At 54.2% G+C, this 22,497-nt stretch overlaps 1 protein-coding gene and 1 non-coding gene across 2 annotated transcripts; one reads left to right on the top strand and one right to left on the bottom strand.

Moving 5' to 3' along the window:
* Positions 1 to 1,432: 1,432 nt before the first annotated feature.
* Positions 1,433 to 11,267, bottom strand: RAB11B (RAB11B, member RAS oncogene family). The gene is made up of 5 exons (XM_008151439.3): positions 10,981 to 11,267; positions 4,671 to 4,866; positions 3,442 to 3,635; positions 3,040 to 3,120; positions 1,433 to 2,462 (listed from the first exon to the last, which is right to left on the bottom strand). The coding sequence occupies exons 1-5, from the start codon at positions 11,018 to 11,020 to the stop codon at positions 2,317 to 2,319; spliced, it is 657 nt and encodes a 218-aa protein (XP_008149661.1). The 5' UTR covers positions 11,021 to 11,267; the 3' UTR covers positions 1,433 to 2,316.
* LOC114235132 (U6 spliceosomal RNA) lies at positions 10,166 to 10,277 on the top strand. Its single transcript, XR_003621315.2, has one exon. It is a non-coding gene; the product is annotated as a U6 spliceosomal RNA (small nuclear RNA).
* Positions 11,268 to 22,497: the final 11,230 nt, after the last annotated feature.

Raw genomic sequence — 22,497 nt, 5'->3', positions numbered from 1 at the left:
GGTAGTACAACAAATGTGAGTGTACCACATTAATGCCACTAAACTGTACTGTTAGAAATGGTTGAGATGGTTTTGGCCAGGTAGCTGTTTGTTAGAGCATTGTCCCGATAAGCCAAGGTTGTGGGTTTGATTTCCAGTCAGGGCACATACAAAAATCAACCAATGAATGCATAAATAAGTGGAAAACAAATCGATCTTTCTCCTTCTCTCCCTTCCTCTCTCTAAAAATCAATTAAAACATTTTTTTGGTAACGTTTATTTTACCATAAAAAAAAAACAAAAAACTCTGAAGAACAGTGCCTAGCACAAAGCCAGCATACTGTGCTTATTAAATTACTGAAATTAAGAGTAACTGAAATAGTATAACTGGACTATCACCCTCCAAGGGGACAGAGTCACATCAGTCTAAATACTGGCATGTGCCCAGGTACGGTCAATCTGTGGCTTCACGAAGATTTGATCTTTGACTGCTTGAAACCCTTTCGCGTGCCTGAGCGCTTCACTGGTCCTCCTGAAGCTCCCACTCACCCTCTGCCTCTCCATAGCACACCCTACCCAAACCTAGGGGACCTGGGATCCATGTAAATGGGCCCTGGATTGTGCACCCCACCAGATCCCCAGCCCAGGGTGCTCCTCAGCCTGGAGCATGGGCTCTGGCTCACCCAACTCCTGTGAGAACAGCCCCTATGACTCAAGAGCTCTTTTGGAGGGATGTCTGGTCAGGGCAGCAGAGCCTGGAGTTCCCCTCTGGTGGCTCTCCTAGGGGTCAAGGGCACAAGGGGTTCAGCCAGAGGCTGGAGCTTCTAGAATAGCTACCAGCACTCATGTGAGAGGGAACACCCATTGGGTCATGTGATCAGTGCAGGGACAGGACTGGGCACACCTCCTCCCCCTCCACTTTGGGAACCTGCCCTTAGGCCAGTCCTGCCCCTGTGGACAAGCATCCCATTCAGCCCTCCTCAGAGGTCAGTCTGGGATGGGACTGGTACTGCCAACATGTGGGCCAGCCCCTCTTACTAGTCCTTGCTGGGACTTGGGGAAGTGGTGGCCAGGTGGGGAACAGATGGAAGCAATGAGCAGTCCAACTCCCAGAGCTGGGAGTTGAAAGCAGTGGACACAGCCCACCTCCTCCGGGAGGGCCACACTCAAGTCCTAGAGCTGGTGGTCCTTGCAGCAAGGAGTTTAAAGTCAACCCCTCACCCAGCCTTCCCTCCCACCCTTACCCCGCCCCCCCAGGGCCTCCGTGGTCAGCTCAGTGGCCTCTGCATGGTCCTGAGCAGGGGTTCAGGCCTGGTGTTCTAGCTCCCTGTGAGGCTGAGCCCGGTGGTGCAGCCCAGTGAAGGATGTGTGCAGCAAGGGGCCTGGCTCAGGGGTGGCCACCTGGAGGAGAGAAAGAAGACAAAAGTGCAGCAGCAGGTTTCTGTCCAGGAAGTCGGGTTACACATTTTAGTAACGGGACAGAGAAATGAGGCATCGGGGCAACAGGGGCCACAGGGAGAATAAGAGATCTGAGAGCTGGGGTTTGGCGTCAATCTTACAAAGTGTATAAAGAATCTGTTTCTCTACAATAACAAAAAAAACAAAGGCTACAAGAGCGGTTGTATATACAAAACACTGAGATATTGCTTCACTTGCAAACAGTTCCTGACCAGACAGGGAGACAAGACAGAGAGAAGGGCACAGGGAGGGGTGGGGAGTGCGCTGCGTGCAGAAAGGGGGGGAGGTCTTCTCCCAGCATATATCTACAGGCAGGAGCTGGATTCACGCACGCACAGGAGAGGCCGAGGTCAAAGGCATGTGCCGGTGCTGGCTGTATGTGGGTGGTAGGGTGCCAGGAGCCTCTGTCTGCCTGACCCAGTCCCCTGGTCACTTGTTCTTCAGGCTTCAGCCCCGAGGGGGGTTCTGGGTGGGGACCAGGGCTAGCTGGGACAACTGGCCAGAGAGGAAGGGAGGTAATTGCTCCCTGGAGTCTGCTGTGGAAAATTGAAGCCTGCTTGGTGTGCCCATCCTCTTGCCTCTGGCTGGCCTGGTCCATCCTGCTACCCTCCCCACCTCACCCCACCCAGAGGCCCACTGGGACCCAAGAATAGGTGCAGCAGCCAGGTTTCAAGCTTCCCTGGGGCGGGGGAGAAGGACAGATGGTGCAGCTGGACTCCTGTTCTTCCTAAGGCCCAGGTGACTGTGCAGAGCTCAGTGGAGGGGTAGGAGCCAGTCGCAGAGGGACAGAGAGGGTCGGGTCAGAGAAGACATCATGGTGAGGGGCAGGCGAAGGATGAGGATGTGCACGCACGCATACTTGGACGAGGCACGGGGCAGTCACAGGTTCTGGCAGCACTGCAGCTTGCTCGGTTTCTGTCCATCAGTAGTGGGTGGCACACTGATGTCCACCACGTTGTTACCAGGGGACTCGTCATGGGCTGCGCGGTCTGCAATTTGCTTCTGTGACACAATGCGGTAGATCTCTGCAATGGGGGGATGTGAGGTGAGTGCCGTGCATACTCTTGCCTGTGGTGACTGGCCCCCTGCAGGACTCATCTGGATGTCACCTCCTCCAGGGTGTGCCCCTAAGGTTGTGCCCCTCCCAAAAGCCCCCACTGTGGCCTACCTGCACCTCTGACATAGGATTCTCCCCTGTGCACTCAGCAAGGGTAGAACCCACATCTGGTCACAGAGATACCCTCCCCAGCCCAGGCCTCTTCTTCGTAAAGATCAGAGACCCCCTTCTCCTCAGAATAAACTTCCAGAAAACCAGGAGCTCTGGGCCTGAGGCCATCTGCAGTCCCCTCTGGCTGTTCCCTGGTGGAGCCATGGGTTTACCCATGGAGCTGGGTGCCAAGTGCCAGTACGGGTGGGATCTAGCCTGACTTCACGGAGCTTGCCATGTCTGTCCTCCTGTCCAGACTGACCAGCAGGTTTAAGAAATGAAGGGTCAGGGGCTGCATTCTGAAGCCTGCAACCAGTGTAGCTGGTGCCCTTCCCACACCACCGTTGGGGGGCCTGCTGGGGGTTCCTGTGGCCCCCACCACACCCTGGGATAACCTGTGAGAATGTTCTTGAAAGCTTCCTCTACGTTGGTGGAGTCCAAGGCTGAGGTCTCAATGAAGGACAAGTTGTTCTTCTCTGGAATAGAGAGAATATTGCCCAGGTGAGCAGGGGGCTCTCCTGCATCCTCTAGGGGCCCCTGTGTGCCTAACCACTCAGCTGGCCCAGGAAATGAAGGGCTGGGCCAAGAGGGTAGGACTGAGATGCCCGCTCCTTGAAGAGGGAGGATGGCACTGTGGCCATGCTGACAGCCAGGGAAAATGGGAAGGACCTGGAGTGGGCTGCTGGCTTTCCAGAAACTTCATGGATGCCTTAATCAAAGTCCCGTTCTCAGGAGCTGGCCCCTGAGGGAGGGCCCTGATCCTCAGTGAAACCCTTCACCAACTGGTAGGTGCTCACCTGCGAAGGCTCGGGCCTCATCAGTGGGCACAGCCCGCAGGTGGCGCAGGTCGCTCTTGTTGCCCACCAGCATGATGACGATGTTACTGTCAGCATGGTCCCTCAGCTCCTTCAGCCAGCGTTCCACATTCTCGTATGTCAGGTGCTTGGCGATGTCATACACCAGCAGTGCACCTACTGCACCTCGGTAGTACCTGGGGGGACAGGGGGCAGGGCCCAGGAATGAGCTGCCTGCCAGCGTCCCATGGCGGCCCTCAAGATTCTGTGGTTAGAAGCTCCTGGACCCACGCAGAGCCCAGCCGAGGGGCGACCTTCATGGCCTTGCGAGAGGACTCTGTGCCCCAGATTCAACTCAAGACTGTGGGGGCCTATCCTAGCCGGTTTGGCTCAGTGGATAGAGCATTGTCCTGTGGACTGAAGGGTCCCAGATTCGATTCCGGTCAAGGACACATGCCCAGGTTGTAGGCTCGGTCCCCAGTAGGGGGCGTGCAGGAGGCAGCCGATCAAGGGTTTTTGCTCATCGTTGATATTTCTCTCTCTCTCTCTCCCTTCCTCTCTGAAATCAATAAAAAATATACATTAAGAACTTAAATAAATAAAAAGGCTGTGGAGGCCTGAGGAGGGAGTTAAGGGCCTGAGGTCAGGAGACACCCACAAAAAGGGAGAAGGAAACAGTGCCTATGCAGGAAAGGGCTGCTGCTCGGCAAAAGCTCCAATGCCTGCTGTGGCCTGGCGCACCAAGAAGACTAATGGACACACATCCACCCTGAGGGATTAAAGAGATGAAGACGTAACCAGGCTTCAATGGAAGGCAGTGAGAGGAAAGCATGACCAATGGGGAAATGGCCAAGGCGGCTGGGAGGAGGCAGCTCCAGTAGGTCCTGATGGCTGGGTGGCCATAGGGAGCTGAGAAAGAGGAAGACTTGGAACATAGCCAGGCAGGGCAGGCCAAGCAGGCAGGACTGAGGTGTGGGCAGAGTAGAATGGCCCACTCCAGGGGTCAGAGGAGCCATTGGACATGCCCACATGAGGTCACAGAGTGGTCAAGAGTGGGCACTGGTCTTCCCGAGGGTCCCACAGCTCCTGGGGGGGCGTCTCATCCCTCCACCCTGGGCCAACTGCTCTCAGGGTTGTGCTCTCCCCTTCTCCTCCTGCCCAACTCCTATTCCTCCTTCAGAGCCCACTAGCCCTATGTCCAAGACCTACATTTCCCCATCCCTGCCACTCACGCGGAGGTGATGGCACGGTAGCGTTCCTGGCCAGCGGTGTCCCAGATCTGCGCCTTGATGGTCTTGCCGTCCACCTGGATGCTGCGGGTGGCGAACTCCACACCAATGGTGCTCTTGCTCTCCAGGTTGAATTCGTTGCGGGTGAAGCGGGACAGCAGGTTGCTCTTCCCCACACCCGAGTCCCCGATGAGCACCACTGTAAGGGTGGGGAGGGATATAGGTGCGGCTCCACGGGGCAGAGCAGGGGAGCTCACCCAGCAAAGACCCACACGCCACCCACGTCCACCTGCAGAGCCTTCACAGCAGTGCCCCCGGTTCTTCGGAAATGTGACAGCGAACCACAGGGTGGAGTCAGAGCTGTCTAGGCCCCTTGCCCAAGGACCACATTTCTTGGTGCAGAAGCAAACAGTGGCTCCAGGTTTCCAGAAACACAGCCACTGCAGACAGCACAATACCCTTGCCTATGTCTGGTCCTTCAGAGCAGGGCTGCCCCAGCTAAGGCATAGGGACCCACGCATCCAGGCAGGCAGGTGACTTGGGGATCCATCAGCCCCCAAACTTTCACTGCAGCCAAGTAAGCTCTGGGGTGGGTGACCTTGGGCAAGTCACTTAACCTCTCTGGACTGCCTTTTCCACAGGTGTGAAAAGCAAGACAGGGACAAGAGCCAGTTCAGGGAAGGGGACACAGGAGCTTGCAGGATCAAAACTCAGCCAGCATCCAGCCAGCTAAGATAAGTGGGAAAGCAATTATTATTATTGTTCTACCACGTCCCTACCGACAAGAATCTGGCTCCAGAGTTTTAAGTCACAGGAAATGAGAAGCTTCATGTCCCAGGCCCACCCTGTTGCTTCTTCATGGAAAGTGGCTGCAAGCAAACTTTCAGCCCAACACAGCCAACTTGCCCAATCAAAAGAGAAGTGTGCCCTCTGCATGGAATTAAGAGGGAATAGAGCCCGCTAACCCTCCCGTATGCCAACCCCCAGGGTTGGACTGCCCTGCAGGAACAGCCAGGACAAGAGCCCTCCAGAGCAGGGCAAAGCAGTCCTGGTGGGTCTTTCCCATTAGGAGTGGGGCCACTCGAGATGATCCAGGAAGGTCCTAGGCCCGGGAAGGCTGGCCTCAGCCCCTGGGCACACTGGAGGAGCATTGTGTCTGTGTGTGAACAGATGCCTGGGTGTATATGCAGCACAGAAGGAACAACACACACAGAGATCAGACGCCCCAGCTGGAAACCACATGGACCCCCAAGTATGGGCCTTGGGCTCTGGCATCTGAGTGTGGATCTGCCCAGTGGAGAGCTGTCAGCACTGCAGTCTTGGTCACCCTCGGCCCGATGAAAAATTTCTCCTCGATGAAAAATGTTATGTGTGCATGTCCAGATTCCCCCAACTTCTTACCACCGTCTCTGCCCCAACCCTAGGTAATCCAGGCAGCCTCCTTCTTTCCCTGGGTGGCAGTGCCAGCCTCCCCTCTAGTGTCCCTGAGTTCACTCTCATCTCCAACCAACAGGCTGTTCTCCCGAGGCAGCCACCAGGGGGTACTTGTGAGCACCTGAGTCAGGTCCTGCTCCTCTTCTGCCCACAGACCTCCAGGGCTCCCAACCTCCCTTGGGGTAAAAGCCTAAGTCCTCCCTAGGACCCACAAGGCCTGGTATGACCTGTCCCTGTCCCCTCCCTGCCCTTACCTCCTCTCTTCTCCCCTGCTTGCTGACTCTGCCCCTGCCACACGGGCCTCCTCGCTAGGACTCAGAGATGTGCAAGTGCACACTGCCTTTTGCCTGGAATGTTCTTCCCCAGGTACCCACCTGATTCCCACCCTCATCTCCTCCATGTGGTGTCTCAGATGGCACTCAATCAAGGTGGCCTTCCCTGCAGTCCTCTTAAAACCCCTCTCCTCCAAAACTCCCCACTCCCACACCCTGCCTTTCCTCCATAGCTCTTACCACCCTCCCACACTTGCCAGGTTTCACTTATTTGTTTTTCGTCAGTCTTCTTCAAGGGTATGATATCAGATGGTCTCATTCCCTGCTGTATCCCCAGGCCCTGGCACAGAACCCCACACATAGGACAGAGTGAACAAACAAAAGATAAAGTGGCTGCAAGAATAGGACGAGGGCCACCAGCCATTGCCCATATAAATGTTGAAAAGGCCAGGATGCCTGGGCACTCCCTGGCACAGGTGCCCACTGCAGAGAGATGGCCAGCAGGGCAGTGGCTGGGTTGGCTCTGGGTACATTGTGGGAATGAGAAAGGCACTGTCAAAGGCACAAGCAATCTATTGTCTCGGGGAAATAAAGGGCCCTTGTGGACACGACCCTAGCATTTCCACCGAAGGTGGTGGCAATGCTGGCCAGGAAATGGCCTCCCCAGACACACCACTTGGCTGGCAGGGCAGGCAAGCCTAGTTGGCAAAAACAAAGAACTGGCACCTCTTGAAGGCCTGGGTCCTCTGGCCTGCCCCATAACAGTGTAGCACCACCAGGGCCCCCACTCAGATGCTCAGGCAAACTGAGTGGCCACTTGGGTGGGGAGCACACTCCCCTACTTCAGGCAGAGTCCCATCTCTCCTCCAGGAAGCAGACCCTGATTATCCCAGGCTCCAGCAACCAGCACTTGGGGGCAATCTTACCACAGCTAGTCCCCTGGAAATTAGAGAACCAAGAAGAGGTGTTTGAAGCTGGGGCACAGCAGGACCACCATGTGCAATGGGAGAAGATGGTGTGCTTGGTTCTGGGACCAGTGGGCCTGGCGGAGTCCTGCACAGGTGGCAGAGCCAGGAGGCTGCCTTGGGAGCACCTGGCAGAGAAAGGTGAACATTGGGGCTGGCAGTCACTCTCTCCTTGCCCCCTTTCCCAAAAGTCCTTATAGATGGGGCAGGGGTGTAAACAACCCAGAGGACAGGGCTCTGGGCCACCGTGGAAGCTTCCCACATTAACCACATCCTTATGGGCCAGGTGAGTGGCTCTAGAAAGGCCTCAGTGGCCCTTGGGGACACCACTGCTCCCACTATAGACACCACAGCCTGGTCGATCAGAGGAGAAACCAGGGGAGCCTTAAGGGACTGATGGGCTGGGAAAATGACCCACAGTTGACAGGATAAATGTGAGAATCTATAATTAGGTACAAATCAACAACCTCACTCCTGGGGAAAGGGGAATGTGCAGCAAAGAAAAGAAACACCACGTGGGGAAAACACCCAGGAGGATCTGCTGGCCTTGGGGTGGAGGTCAGGAGAGCCAACATGTGATATGGCTGCCAACACAAACAAGACTGGTGGGAGGGCTGGACAGGCGGCAACCAGCGTCCCAAAGTGAGAGGTTGGCCCCTTTGTGCCCAGGACAGGGCCAGGGGAAGGTGACAGAAGCCTGAGGAAGGTTGGGCACAGGGTGGGGGTGGGTGGGTGGATGACTGTCCCCTTTTCTGCTAAAGGGTGGCCTTTACCAGGTGGCAGGGTCAGGGAGAAAGTTGGCCCTGGTCAACCCTTCTGATGCAGTCATGTCTTGGATGTCTCTCTAATGCCCAGGCCTGACCCTTTGCAGGCCACGGGGTCTCAGGAGGGGCTGGGACGGGAGGGTGTGCAGCATATTTATGTATCTGTCTACCCGCCATATTTATGTTATGTGGAGGTTGTGGCATGCCTGCTGGCTTCCCTCCTCCCTTCTTTATTTGCCAGAGCCAAATAGACTTTCCTTTTCTCATTTAAAAGAATGAAAACCTGAGTAAATTTAAAGACAAACATTAAAGGATAAAGGTGTGTGTGTGTGTGTGGGGGGGGGGTCCTCCAACAAGATTTAAGTGTGAAGGGGAGGTCTCAGATGACCAAAGTTTGGAGAGCCCTGACCTTGTGGTCTCAGAAAAGGAGGTCAGTGGGGGAGGGAAGCAGGGCAGGCGGGCACCATCCCCCCATGCCAGGTGCCACAGAACTGGAATTAGTTTCCAGGAAGTGGACTAGACACAGCTGCTTCATTGCCCCTGACCCAGTAACTGAACTTCTGGGAATACACTTCAAGGAAATAACCCAAAGGCAAAAGATGATTTGTGCAAACACTTGGAACTGGATTACTTGTATCAGCAAACAATTGAAAATAACAAGCAAATGACCACAGAAACATAGAGGGGGTGACAGGGGGAATGCCCCCTGCCCTGGCAATGCCAGGGCCAGGTGTGTGCCTCACCTTGATCCAGGAGCAGCCTCCTAAGGGCATACTGGGTAGCAGTATTGGAGTCTAGACCACCTGTCATCAGTCCCCAAAACCCTGACAGAACTTCCCCTGCCTCTAAGGTGAGACCAACCACAAGGCTTAGTCTGCACCAGGGCTTGGCCTGATGCCTGCTGACCACAGAGCCTCAACTGCCAGTGACAGATCAGCCTGCAGGCACCTTCCAGAGCACATGGTGCTGTGTGAAGACTCTGGGGCTCTGCAATGGGCACTCTCTCACCCAGGTAGGGAGTGCTCCACCCACTCTCCACACCTCCCAAGTTCTCAGGTCGCATGCCCCAAGATGCTGGATGGTCACCCAATAAGGAAAGATTCCAACAGCTAGTGTGGCAGGCAGACCCTCACATAGCAGGCAGCAGAGCAAATGTACCCCATGTGGACCTGGCCAGTTTGGCTCAGTGGTTATAGTATCGGCCTGTGGACCGAAGGGCTGTGGGTTCAATTCCCATCAAGGGCACATACCTCAGTTGCAGGTTTTATCCCCAGCCCTGGCAACCAATCAATGTGTCTCTCTCACTTTGATGTTCTCTCTCTGTCTCTCTCTCTCTCTCTCTCTCTCCCCTCTCCCTTCCTCCCTACCCTCCACTCTCTCTCTAAAAAAAATAAATAAATAAAAGCAATGGGAAAAATATCCTCAGGTGAGGATTTTTTTTTTAAAAGTACCCTGTGTGGGCCCAGGAGTTAGCTCTCAAGGGCAGCCACTATCAGCCAGCACGGACAGCAGAAGGCCTGACCAAAGTCCAGGTTGGCGCAGAAGGCACTATAAAGCCAGTGACCCCTAAACCAGCTGAGCTGAGAAATGAAGGACTCTAGCAACATGTAGCATGTCTCTTCAGCTTGGGGCAGGGTGAAGGAGTTCCCCAACTGGCTGCAGGCCAGCTATGGCTGCCTGACCTACATAGGCCATACTTGAGGCTCACAAAGCCCTCTGTCCCTCTGGCTGGGAAAATCCTCCAGCAGGTTGGCCTGGACCCAAGCCATCATCGTGCTGTGTTGAAGGAGGCTGTCTGATACCTTAGTCCCAGATCCTGGCCATAAGCTCCCCCAAATACACTCCCTACGTGGTAAAGCCAACAAATGGCCTGGTTTCAAATGCTGCTCTAACACTTATTCACTATGTCCTTGTCTCCCTGGGCCGGTGTCCAGGGCCATAAAAAAAGAGGCTGGCTAATACTGACCTCACAGGGTTGTGGTGAGGATTTCAATGAATTCTTGTGTGTAAAGAGCTTAGAAAAGTGCAGGTTCTTGGATAGTGCTATTAAGAGTTCTACGTGTGTGCTTGCTTCCGCAGCACACATACTAAAATTGGGATGATAGAGCTTAGCAAGGCCCCTTCGAAAGGATGACACGCAAATTCATGAAGGCTTATGAACCAGATAAAATTATAGTTGGGAATTTTTTGTGCATCATCCACTATTATGTGTAATCATTAAACGATTTATATATCCTCTTGAAAAAAAGAGTCCTAAGAGTTAAGAGAGATAACTGTTGCTGTTAACCACCAGGATTGGGTCCAACACACACAGTCCCCACGCCAGGCACCCCTCCACGCAATCTGGTGTCCCCCAACACACATCTCAACCCGCAGAGTCCACGCCTCCCTTCTCGGCCACGCCCCTAAAGATGCTCACACCAACTCTAACCACGCCCACCCGGTGAAGAGCACCGCCCCCACCCGTCCGCCCTCGTCTTGGACACGCCCACCACATCCTAGCCCCGCCTCCAATGGTCCCACCCCCACCCCTACTGGAGCTTTCCACCCAGACCGGCCCCCAAAAGATGGGGCGGTCCCGTTCCCTCCCGAGGCCTCGCCTCCAACGGCCTCTCCCACCGCCGGGGGCCCCACCTCCTCTGGGCTCCAGCCCTGCCTGGGCGCATCCAAGGAACCTCGGGCCCTCAGGTCTGCCGAGTCTGCAGGGTCGCATACGCCGGCCCAAAGCTGTCGAGACCAGCCTGCCCCGGCCTTCTCGACTGCCTGTCCCGCCGGACCCCAAGTCCTGGGCTCCGACCTGGGCCCAGCGGCCTGGACGGAACTTCGGCCCGTTTGTCGGCCGCCGGCACCTCGTCCATTTGTGCCCCACCGGCCATACCTTTGAATAGGTAGTCGTATTCGTCGTCCCGGGTCCCCATTGTCCTGGCGCTTCCGGCGGGATCCGCGGCTCCGCAGCCCCACCACAAACACCCGACGGGGGCGGGGCCGGCGCCGCGCAGAGCGGCGGCAGGATAGTCAATCAGCGCCGGGTGGCGTAGCGACGGGCACCCAGAGCAGCCAATCAGAGGCGGAAGCAGAGCCCCCGAGGTGGGCGCCGCCTGGGATCCACCTTCCTCGCCTCTGGTCGGCTGTAGAAAGGCGGAAGGAATGCGGACCTTTCTGAAGTGACAGCCGCGTCAACCTCTCAGAGACTGGATCGGGAAGGCGGGGCGGAAGGCTGGTATAATTAAACGGATTGACGGAGCGAGTAGCCAATGAGAGGCTTGATACAGACCGTGCCTGACCAACAGCGGAACTCTCCGGGAAGGAAAGTGGGGCTACGCCCAGGTAATGTTACGCTATCTAACGTCCGGATGACATCATAGGTCACTGTGTGGGCCCACCGGCTCCGCCCCCATTAATGACCGTTTCCCGAGGCCTCTGCGCGAGGTCTTTTTCACTTTGAGGTCCCTTCTCTTCTCTCGGTGCAGTTTTCATTCATTGGCGACTCATAACGTTAACCCTCTGCCTCAGTTTCCCTCTTCTGTATAACAGGAAAGAAACCCACCTCATGAAAACTTTTGACGATATCTAGATCTTTTCCCTAAACATGTACTAAATCAACCACCCATTTTCTGTCATTAAGGTGTTTTTAAATATATATTTTATTGATTTTTTTTACAGAGAGAAAGGGAGAGGGATAGAGAGCTTGAAACATCGATGAGAGAAACATCGATCAGCTGCCTCCTGCACACCCCCTACTAGGGATGTGCCCGCAACCAAGATACATGCTCTTGACCAGAATCGAACCTGGGACTCTTCAATCTGCAGGCCCATGCTCTATTCCACTGAGCCACACCGGTTAGGGCTAAGGTATTTTTTAAAATTGTTGACATTATAGATGTCACCCATTCTCTCCTTTGTCCCCCTCCACCCAGACCCTGACCTCCTCTCCCTCTGGCTGTATCCACATTGTGTCTGTGTCCATGGGAATTCATATATGTTCTTTGTCTATTCTCTTCTTTCCCCAGCAGACCCCCCCCACTCCCCTCTAATATCTGTTAGTCTGAACCATCCTATATAATAACCTTTTTTAAAAATATATTTCTTTATTGATTTCAGAGAGGAAGGGAGAAGGAGAGAGAGATAGAAACATCAGTGATGAGAGGGAATCATTGATTGGCTGCCTCCTGCACGCCCCACACTGAGGATTGAGCCTGAAACCCAGGCATTTGCCCTTGGCTGGAATCAGGCTGATGCTCTATCCACTGAGCCAAGCTGGCTAGGGCTTTTTTTTTTTAAAAAAATCTATATAATAATCTTATCATCATTCCATATAATCCTATCCTATATAATAAAAGGCTAATATGCAAATAGACCAAATGCTGGAACAACCAAACAACTGAACAACTGGTCGCTATGACGTGCGCTGACCACCAGGGGGTGTGTGCGGAACATGGCGGGTGTTGGATGCTGCGAGATGGTGGAGCAGGTGAGCAGGGGTGCCAGACCAAGGCAGGGCGCGGGTCGCTGTAATCAGGGTGAGCCTCTGGTGGGTATTGAAAATTCTTTGCTCCCATGTGCCACGGTCCCGATCACTCAGCGGCTGCTGCTGGCCCTGATGGCCCCTGAGGGTTTCTCCACCTCCCCCTGCTCCTGAGGGGCGATCGGGACAGCAGCAGCACTGGCCCTACTTGCACCCACTGCCAGCACCAGCCCCAATCGCTCAGGTGCAAGCAGGGCCAGCGCCATCAGTGTATGGGAGTGACGGTGGTGGGATCAGGGCTGCCAACAGACAGGAAAATGGGAGCGAAGTGGGAGGGGCCGGGCAGGGGCACGGAGGATGGGCTGAGACCCACCCCTGTGCCTACCGCAGCCTCGCAGCCCACAGTTCTTTTCAAGGTGCATGAATTCATGCACTGAGCCCCTAGTATATAATCCTAATATATAAAACCCTGGGTCCTAACGACTAGTAACAACTGAGGCTCGACCAACCGGAAGTCTCTGGGTTGCCGGAGCAACCCAGTGCTGACTGCTTCTGCTGCAGGCATGGTGCCCCAGCACTTACTGCTGAGGGGGCTGCAAATCAGGGCCAGAGAGAGGCCTGAAGGGAGAAGCAGGGACTGATCCATTGCCTCTGTGGCAGCTTTTGATCAGCACTTGCCTCTCTCTTTCTCTCCCAGTCTGGCCAGCAGCCATGCCTCCATTTCTCTCCAAGCCTCCACTGGGCCTGCTGATCAGCCCTGCCTTTCTGATCAGGCCTCGTTGATAGGCCCAGAGACACTGACTGGCATAGAAACTGACCAATCAGCCCTGACTGGTTTGGCTCAGTGGATAGAGCATCGGCCTTCAGACTGAAGGGTCCCAGGTTTGATTCCGGTCAAGGGCATGTACCTTGGTTGTGGGCACATCCCCAGTAGTGGGTGTGCAGGAGGCAGCTGATCAATGTTTCTCTCTCATTGATGTTTCTAACTCCCTCTCTCTTCCTCTCTGTAAAAAACCAATAAAAGGTCCAGGTGAGGCCATGTGTCCCTGGATCCGGGTGAGGCTGGGTCCCGGGTCCGGGTGAGGCCTCGCGCACCTAGCTCTGGGTGAGGCCCCGCGCCCCTGGGTCTGGGAGAGGCCACGCGCCCCCGGGTCCAGGTGAGGCCATGTGTCCCTGGATCCGGGTGAGGCTGGGTCCTGGGTCTGGGTGAGGCCACGCGCCCCTGGGTCCGGGTGAGGCCATGTGTCCCTGGATCCGGGTGAGGCCTCGCGCACCCAGGTCCGGGTGAGGCCACGCGCCCCTGGGTCTGGGAGAGGCCACGCGCCCCCGGGTCCAGGTGAGGCCATGTGTCCCTGGATCCGGGTGAGGCTGGGTCCCAGGTCCGGGTGAGGCCTCGCGCACCTAGGTCCGGGTGAGGCCACGCGCCCCTGGGTCTGGGAGAGGCCACGCGCCCCTGGGTCTGGGAGAGGCCATGTGTCCCTGGGTCCGGGTGAGGCCATGCGCCCCTGGACCCGGGTGAGGCTGGGTCCCTGTGCCCGGATGAGGCCACGCGCCCCTGGGTCCGGGTGAGGCCGTGTGCCCCTGGATCCAGGTGAGGCCACACGCCCCTGGGTCTGGGTGAGGCCATGCTCCTCTGGCTCCGGGTGAAGCCAGATCCCGGGTCCGGGTGAGGCCGTGTGCCCCTGGATCCGGGAGAGGCTGGGTCCCGGGCCCGGGTGAGGCCACGCGCCCCTAGGTCCGGGTGAGGCCACGTGCCCCTGGGTCTGGGTGAAGCTGGAGCCCGGGTCCGGGTGAAGCCATGTGCCCCTGGATCCGGGTGAGGCTGGGTCCCGGGTTTGGGTGAGGCCGCGCGCACCTAGGTCCGGGTGAGGCCACACGCCCCTGGGTCTGGGAGAGGCCACGCACCCCTGGGTCCGGGGGAGGCCACGCGCCCCTGGGTCCGGGTGAAGCTGGATCCCGGGTCTGGGTGAGGCCGTGTGCCCCTGGATCCGGGTGAGGCTGGGCCCCGGGCCCGGGTGAGGCCACGTGCCCCTGGGTCCGGTTGAGGCCGTGTGCCCCTGGATCCGGGTGAGGCTGGGTCCCAGGCCCGGGTGAGGTCACGCGCTCCCTGGGTCTGGGTGAGGCCACGTGCCCCTGAGTCTAGGTGAAGCCGTGCCCCTGGGTCCGGCCGAGACCAAACCAGAGGGAGTCGGACCTCCGTTACCACCATTTGTCCACCATCCGGAGCTGAGGGGTCAGTGCTGACATGTACACATAAGGAACTGGTGGACATTGAAATTGGGTCTCAAAAGAACTGTTGGTCCAGAAAGAAACTCACTACAGACTGATTCATTTGCCTGTCAGCATAACTATTATTGCTCGTCTCACATTCAGTTCTTATAAGTATATCTCTAGTGACACATGATCTCGCTCATCTAGGGGAAATGATGAACAACATAGACTGATGAACAAGAACAGAACCAGAAACAAGGAGGCATCGATTGGACTATCGGGCCTCAGAGGGAGGATAGGGGAGGGTGGGGGGAGGGGGGAGAGATTAACCAAAGAACTTGTGTGCATGCATATGAGCCTATCCAATGGTTAAGTTCAACAGGGGGTTGGGGCATCCATGGGGAGGGGTGTGGGATGGGAATGGGGGGATGAGGACAAATATGTGACACCTTAATCAATAAAGAAATTTAAAAAAAATAAAAATAAAAATAAAAAATAAAAGAAACCAACCAATCAGAACCAAATCTGGATGAAGTGTGAGGAACCAATGGCTGCCTAGGAGGCAGAGCTTTTGACGCTGACTGGCATAGAAACTAACCAATCAGAACCAAATCTGGGTCAACTTTGAGGAGCCAATGACTGCCTAGGAGGTGGAGCTTCTAACGCTGACTGGCATAGTAACTGACCAATCAGAACCAAATTGGCCAGCAGAGGAGGGCAGTTCGGGCGAGATCAGGCCAGCAGGGGAGGGCCATTGGGGGTGAGATCAGGCCGGCAGGGGAGGGCTGTTAGGGGTGATCAGGCTGGCAGGCAGAGGCAGTTAGGGGCGATCAGGCAGGCAGGCAGGTGAGCAGTTAGGAGCCAGCGGTTCCAGATTGCGAGAGGGATGTCTGACTACTGGTTTAGGTCCAATCCCTGGGATCGGGCCTAAACTGGCAGTCGGACATCCTCCAAGGGGTCCCCAATTGGAGAGGGTGCAGGCTGGGCTGAGGGAACCCCCCCCCCCTCCATGCACCAATTTTGTGTACCAGGCCACTAGTAAAAGCATAATATGCAATTCATTGGATGGGGGAACAACTGGTTGCTATCATGCACACTGACCACCAGGGGCAGACACTCACACAGGACTGGGGGAGCACCACTCAACCAGAAGCCAGGCTCAGGGCTGGCTAGCACAGTGGCGGTAGCGGGAGCCTCTCCCACCTATGCTGCAGGAGGGCAGTAAGGAGTGAGGGGTCCCAGACTGCGAGAGGGCACAGGCTGGGCTGAGGGATCTTCCCAACCCCCGAGCATGAATCTTATGCACGGGACCTCTAGTGTATCCATAACTCTGGTTCTATTTTGTTCATCAATTTATTCTGTTCATTGGACTCCACGTATAAGTGAGATCATGCCTTATTTGTCTTTCTCTTGACTGGCTTATTTTGCTTAGCATTATAATCTCCAGATCCATCCATGCTGTCAAACAGTGAGAGTTCCTTCTTATTTACAGCCGCATAGTATTCCATTGTGTAAATGTACCACAGCATTTTTATCCACTCATCTACTGATGGGCACTTGGGCTGTTTCCAGATCTTAGCTATTGTAAATAACACTGCTATGAACATAGGGGTAACATGTATTCTTCCTGATTGGTGTTTGGGATTCTTTTCTTTTAAAAAAATATTTTTATTGATTTCAAAGAGGGAGAAAGAAACATCAATAACGAGAGAGAAAGAATCATTGCTCGGCTGCCTCCTGCACACCCCCTACTGGGGATCAAGCTCACTACCCAGGAATGTGCCCTTGAGCGGAATCTAACCCAGGACCCTTCAGTCTGCAGGTCCATGCTCTACCCACTGGTGCCAAACTGGCTAGGGCCAAATATTTATAATCTTTACTGGACATCAGACTCTGCCCAACATAATCTCTCCTCTCTGTCACTTACCCTATTTTATTACACACACACACACACACACACACACACACACACACGCACACACACTCTCCACCCCAGGATTTCTCACTACCTAACCTTAAAGTATGTATTTCTTTCTTGGTCCATTAATCGGTTTAGTTTCTATCTCAAGTCAATAAAATTATCAGCCTCATGAAGGCAGAGATGTGTCTGTTGAAATCACTGCTGTTCTCAATAAATATTTGGGATATGTGATGGATAATGTAAGCATAGATCTCATGTACTAGTTATAGCTATAACTATAATTACTTTTTATATAACTATAATTATTATTATTGCCTCCTGGATGTCATCCCTGCTATGTCCATCAGGCATCCTAGATATTAATTTGGCCTTTTTGCTCCTCCTCCGGTGTCTTCATTCTTCCCACCCAACTCCATGATCAAAACCAGAGGTCATGTACTTTTCTCTCCTTCTCATCTTCACTCCCCAGGCCTTGCCTCCTTTCCCCTCTCTTAATTGCCTTTCTATGTCCCTCCTTCCTCATATATTCTGACTACTTCTCCACTGCCACCACCCTGATTCTTGCCCCATCATCACTCCCTGGACCTCCCAGATCTCCCCGCTCTGCCCACACATGCACATGCTGTTCTTCCCACAGCAGTCAGAGGGAGTCTTTTAAAACGAGTCAGATTTTCTCACTCCCCTGTTTAAAAATCGTTTCAGTCCTTTCCTTAGTAAGTATTTACCTAGCACCTACTAAGTGCCAGGCAGCGCTCTAGGTGCTGAGGACACACTATTGAATAAGATAGTCCCCATCCTCATGGAGCTGACAGTTCCGTGGGGACAGGGAGACAAGAAGCAAGTAGACAACACGCACCGTATTTGTCTTTCTCTGGCTGGCTTATTTTGCTCAGTATTATGATCTCCAGGTCCCTCCATGGGAGGCATGCAATGAGGAGAATAGCCTGGGTTATTGTCAGGAGCAGCAAGAGCTCTGCACTGCACTGCTGCTCTGAGTCCATATATCCTTCCGAATTCTCCTCAGCTACGCCAAGTACCAGGGCAGGTTCTTCTCAAACCCTGCCCATTGTACTAACTGTTGGGGCCGAGCCCCTTTGCCAGGGTCTGGACCTTGTTGGCTGCCGGGTGGTAGACAGAGAAGCCACGAGAAGTTGTGCGTCTATAAGAATGAGTCTTTATTGCAGAAGCCGTGGCCATATAAGCCATCAGACAAAGCAGTCCTTCACAGCAACCCCATATAGGCAGCCACACACTGGCTGGTAAACATGTATTTTCCCCACACAGTAGTAGCAGTCTCTGTACCCACAGTTATTATCTGAGCAGCTGCATGCTGCCCCCTAGACTCACCACCTCACATAGTAACGGCACCTGAGCTCTCTGCCTCAGCAGCTTCTCCAACCTCTCCAGCTATAATCCTCTGTGCCCGCCTCAGCTTCTCCAGCACACACCTCTGTCCATTACGCTGGCTGGCCTCTGTAGCCTCACACAGTAACTACATCTGAGCGTCTCTCCCAGCACACTGGCTGGTTAATTACATGTATTATACTCCTTAGACCAGTGGTTGGCAAACTGCAGCTCTGTTGACTAATGAGTTTGCCGACCACTGCCTTAGACAAAGAAGGCCAGTTACCAACAATGACATCGATCAATTTGGCTACAGAAGGGCACAGTGACTGTGAGATTGCTGTACTTGCTGTGCACCTGCACATAGTCCGTGGACCTGTGTATGGTATCTTAGCCTTGAACATTCTGATTACAAGTCCCAGGCTCAGCGTGGCCTTGACCATCCGGTGCACTCTAAACAGGATCCCCACAGTTATGTGATAGTGGAGCTCCTTAATTAGAGAGTCAGGGAAGGTATCCAGAGGCAGGTGGCATTTGCATTGAGTCCTCAGGTAAGGGAGGAGATGGTGGATGCAACAGCAAGTGAAAGAGAGAACCTGATGAGTCTGAACAGCCAGGACATGGTGGCTGGAGAGTGAATTCCAGGGGCCAGAGGTGAGATTAGGTGAAAAGGCGAGGTTGGAAGAAAGCCGTAGTCAGCAAGCTCCTGGGCAGCTGGCTTGAAACCCTGCACATTCAGGCCAAATCCCCTCCCGACCTTACCCAGTTCACCATCCAGCTTCCTGCTCCATGCTGCAGCCAGATGGGGCTGTGCACTTCCCTCCCAGACCACTAGGCTTTTGCTCTCACAGTGACCTCTTTCTAGAATGCCATCCCACCCCCACTGCCTTTGTAGAATTTTTATCCTAATTTGAAAACTGACTCCTAGGCCATGTTCACCAAATGAGGCCTTTTCTCCTGTTTTGGTCATGCTCCCTTCTCTGCCCTACACCCAGCATGACTTAATGTGGTGGGCAGTTAGACCTGAGCAGAGCAAGGATGATGGGCCAGGTACAGAAGGTCACCGTGGTGGAAAGCCCCAAGTTCCTAGCAATGGACAAACAATTGCAGGGTGGAACCTCACCCCAGGGTGGCTTTTGGATGTGGTTTGGACCCCCTGACCATCCCTAGAGATAACATCTAGGCCTCAGTTGGATTTCTGCTCCAGGCTTAGATAAGCAACAAAATCAGCCTCAGGACCAGCTGCATTGAATAATGACCCCCTGCCCTGGTGCTGGCCAATCAATCAGTGAAGACCACAACCCTGAATGGACACACCTGGAAAACTGCTGCGATCTATTGAGATCTTCCCCTGGGACCTCCCCTAAAATCTCCACCCTTAAAACCCTCAGGTAGAAGGACCCAGAGGCTCTCCCTCTGGGGAGTACCTGGTGCCTTTCCCTTCCCCCTCCGTCTTCCCCTCCTGCCCAGGCACATTACCATTAGCTTCCTCTATAACTTTACCTCTAGAACTTCTTTCCTAAGCCCATTTCTTCTAGGAATTACCTCTGTGATTTTTTTTCTCTTTTTTTCCTTTTTTAAAAATAATTCTTTATTGTTAAAATTATTACATATGTCCCCCTTTTTCCTCCATTGACCCCCATCAGGCCACTCCCAACCCCCCTACCTCTGTGATTTTATAAATAAACTAGAGGCCTGGTGCATGAAATTCATGCACTCGGGGGGCGGGGGTCCCTCAGCCCTGCCTTATCCCTCTCGCAGTCCAGGAGCCCTTGGGGGATGTCCAACTGCTGCAAAGGTGGGAGAGGCTCTGTGGCTGAGTGGCACTCCCCCTGGTGGTCAGTGCGCACATAGCGACTGGTCGTTCTGCCATTTGGTCGATTTGCATATTAGCCTTTTATTATATACTAGAGGCCCGGTGCACGAAATTCGTGCACGGGGATCCCTCAGCCCAACCTGCACCCTCTACAATCCAGGAGCTCTCAGGGGATGTCCTACTGATGGCTTAGGCCCACTCCCCATGGTTCTCTGCTCTCTGCGGGGCCTGGAGGTTTCCCTGCAGCCATGGAGATGAAGCCCCCATGCCCTGCTGTCTGCTCTCTGCCTGCTGCTGCCATGCGCCATGCAAAGGAAGCCCCACTGCCCTGCAGTGTGTTCTGTCTGCCAGGCCTGGGGGCTTCGAGGACACCGACACACTAAGGAAGCCCCCATGCCCTGTTGTCCGGGCTCTGTCTACAGGGCTTGGGGGTGTTCCCACCGCCACCTTGCTAAGGAAGCCCCCAAGCCCTGCTGTCTGGGCTCTGTTTGCAGGGCCTGGGGCTTCCCTGCTCCCGTGCTAAGGAAGCCGCCATGCCCTGCTGTCTGGGCTCTGTCTGCAGGGCCTGGGGCTTCCCCACTGCCGCAGTGCTAAGGAAGCCGCCATGCCCTGCTCTCCGGGCTCTGTTTGTTGGTCGGACAGGCCAGACACTCTAGCAGCGGGGCTGAGGGGACTGGGCGCCGCCATCTTGTGGCTATGGGGGCCACCATTTTGTCATGAGTGATGGTTAATTTGCATATTACTCTATTATTAGATAGGATGACTAGAAGCCCGATGCACAAAGATTTGTGCTAGAATGGGCTTTTCTTTCCTTGGCTGCCAGCACCGCCTTTCCACTCCGGCCCAGCCCCTTTCCGCTCAGGCCCCGGAGCTGCCTCTTTCCGCTCTGGGAGCTGCCTCTTTCTGCTCTGGGAGCCGCCTCTTTCTGCTCTGGGAGCTGCCTCTTTCTGCTCTGGGAGCCGCCTCTTTCCGCTCCAGTCCCACCTTCCCACGCTGCCCAGAGGCCCTGAGAGACCGGGGGTGGGGCAGAACACCTGCGTCGTCTCCATGGCAACGACGCAAGCATCCCACCCCTGTCACTCGGTGCCTGTGTATGCAAATTAATCTCCATCTTTGTTGGGTTAATTTGCATATCACTCCTGATTGGCTGGTGGCATAGTGGAGGTACAGTCAATTTACATGTTTGTCTATTATTAGGTAAGATATTCTATTACAGTTTGGGCCTTAGCTCTGAATTCTTTCCTATCCAAAACCCAAGTACTGAGGTTGCTGAACCCAGGTTTGGCCTGACTCCACAGGTCAGACACCTGATGCTGTTGCCACCTACAACAGTAATAATAGTATTAGTAAGGATGGCTAATGTTTATATTGGGTGCTGTGAGCCAGATACTCACTGTTCTGTGTGTTTTTCATGTAATGCTACATGAAATCCTCACACCATCAGGAGAACAGGAAGGGTGGTATGGGGTGGAAGGGTGGGGTACCCGAACCATCCCCATTTTCCAGATGCAGGAACTGAGGCCACAGTCACTTAGGAGATGGATATGCTTAAGCGCTCCAGCTCTGGAGTTAGACAGGTCTGGATTCACATCCTAATTCTTGTTTGGTTCTCAACTATGGTGGTTATTTTTTGTGTTGTTCCTGGGGGTGAAGGGGCAGAAAATGTTGTGTTGGAGGAGGTGGTGATAGCAGGAGAAGGGACAGGTTGGGAAGGTGAGCCCTCTTGGAAGAGCTTGAGAATTAACCCTTTGCACTCGCTTGCTTTTTTCTTGATTCCTGCTACCAATGCTAACCGTGTCGAGTCACACTCGACATCCAAGTGCAAAAGGTTAAGAGGGAAGAGCTGGCCCGGCTCACATGGCTCAGTGGTTGAGCATCAACCTATGAACCAGGAGGTCATGGGTTTGATTCCTGGCCAGGGCACATGCCCAGCTGAGGGCTCGATCCCCCATTGGGAGACTGCAGAGGGCAGCTAATCAATGCTTCTCTCTCATCATTGATGTTTCTCTCTCTCTCCCCCCCCTCCCTTCATCACTGAAATCAATAAAAATATATTTAAAAAAAAAGAGGGAAGAGCTGGGGGGACCACCCCTCCACCATCACAGTTGGGATTTCCTACCAGTTCCAGCCACACAGAGTATCAAGGGAGACTCTCCAAGCCTGCCTGCTACAGGACACCCCCAAACAAGGAACCTGGAGAGAGCCTGGCCCACAGTGCTGAGAACTTCATGGCCCATACTCAACCAGGGCCCCAGGGAAGTTACTGTGTCCCCAGAATGTTCTAGGAAGAGGCAGCTGGGACTCAGGGCATAGGCAAAAGGTGTTTTCCTCTAACATGTGTCCTGGAGATAAGAGATCACATTATTCCAGGCCATATTGAAAGGAGTTTAGAAACAGAACAGGCAGCTAGGGAATAAGCGGGGGTCCCTGGGAGAGGAAGACATACATTCACAGAGGATAGAGGAATGTTACAAGATAAGAGGAAGAGGAAGACCAGGGCACCAGGTGGGCTTTGGACTTTGAAACTCATACACTGCAAAAGAGTGACCAATTAGGAAAGCACTGTGTCATAAAATGGGAAAGGGGTCCAATTAGAAAGGAGCATAGATAGACAAAGAACTTCCAGCCTTTAAAAAAC

The sequence above is a fragment of the Eptesicus fuscus genome, chromosome 6 (genome assembly GCF_027574615.1).
Source record: "Eptesicus fuscus isolate TK198812 chromosome 6, DD_ASM_mEF_20220401, whole genome shotgun sequence".
In the NCBI taxonomy this organism is placed as follows: domain Eukaryota; kingdom Metazoa; phylum Chordata; class Mammalia; order Chiroptera; family Vespertilionidae; genus Eptesicus; species Eptesicus fuscus.
Note: the sequence above shows the minus strand (reverse complement) of the source record. Positions and strands in the feature narration are given on the sequence as shown.

What these genes read in the sequence shown, in the direction of transcription:
- RAB11B (XM_008151439.3), bottom strand. Translation starts at nt 11,020, where the DNA reads ATGGGGACCCGGGACGACGAATACGACTACCTATTCAAAG. An exon ending in ATACGACTACCTATTCAAAG is followed by an intron (nt 4,867 to 10,980) that starts GTATGGCCGGTG and finishes CCACCCTTACAG; the next exon opens with TGGTGCTCATCGGGGACTCG. An exon ending in TACCGTGCCATCACCTCCGC is followed by an intron (nt 3,636 to 4,670) that starts GTGAGTGGCAGG and finishes CTGTCCCCCCAG; the next exon opens with GTACTACCGAGGTGCAGTAG.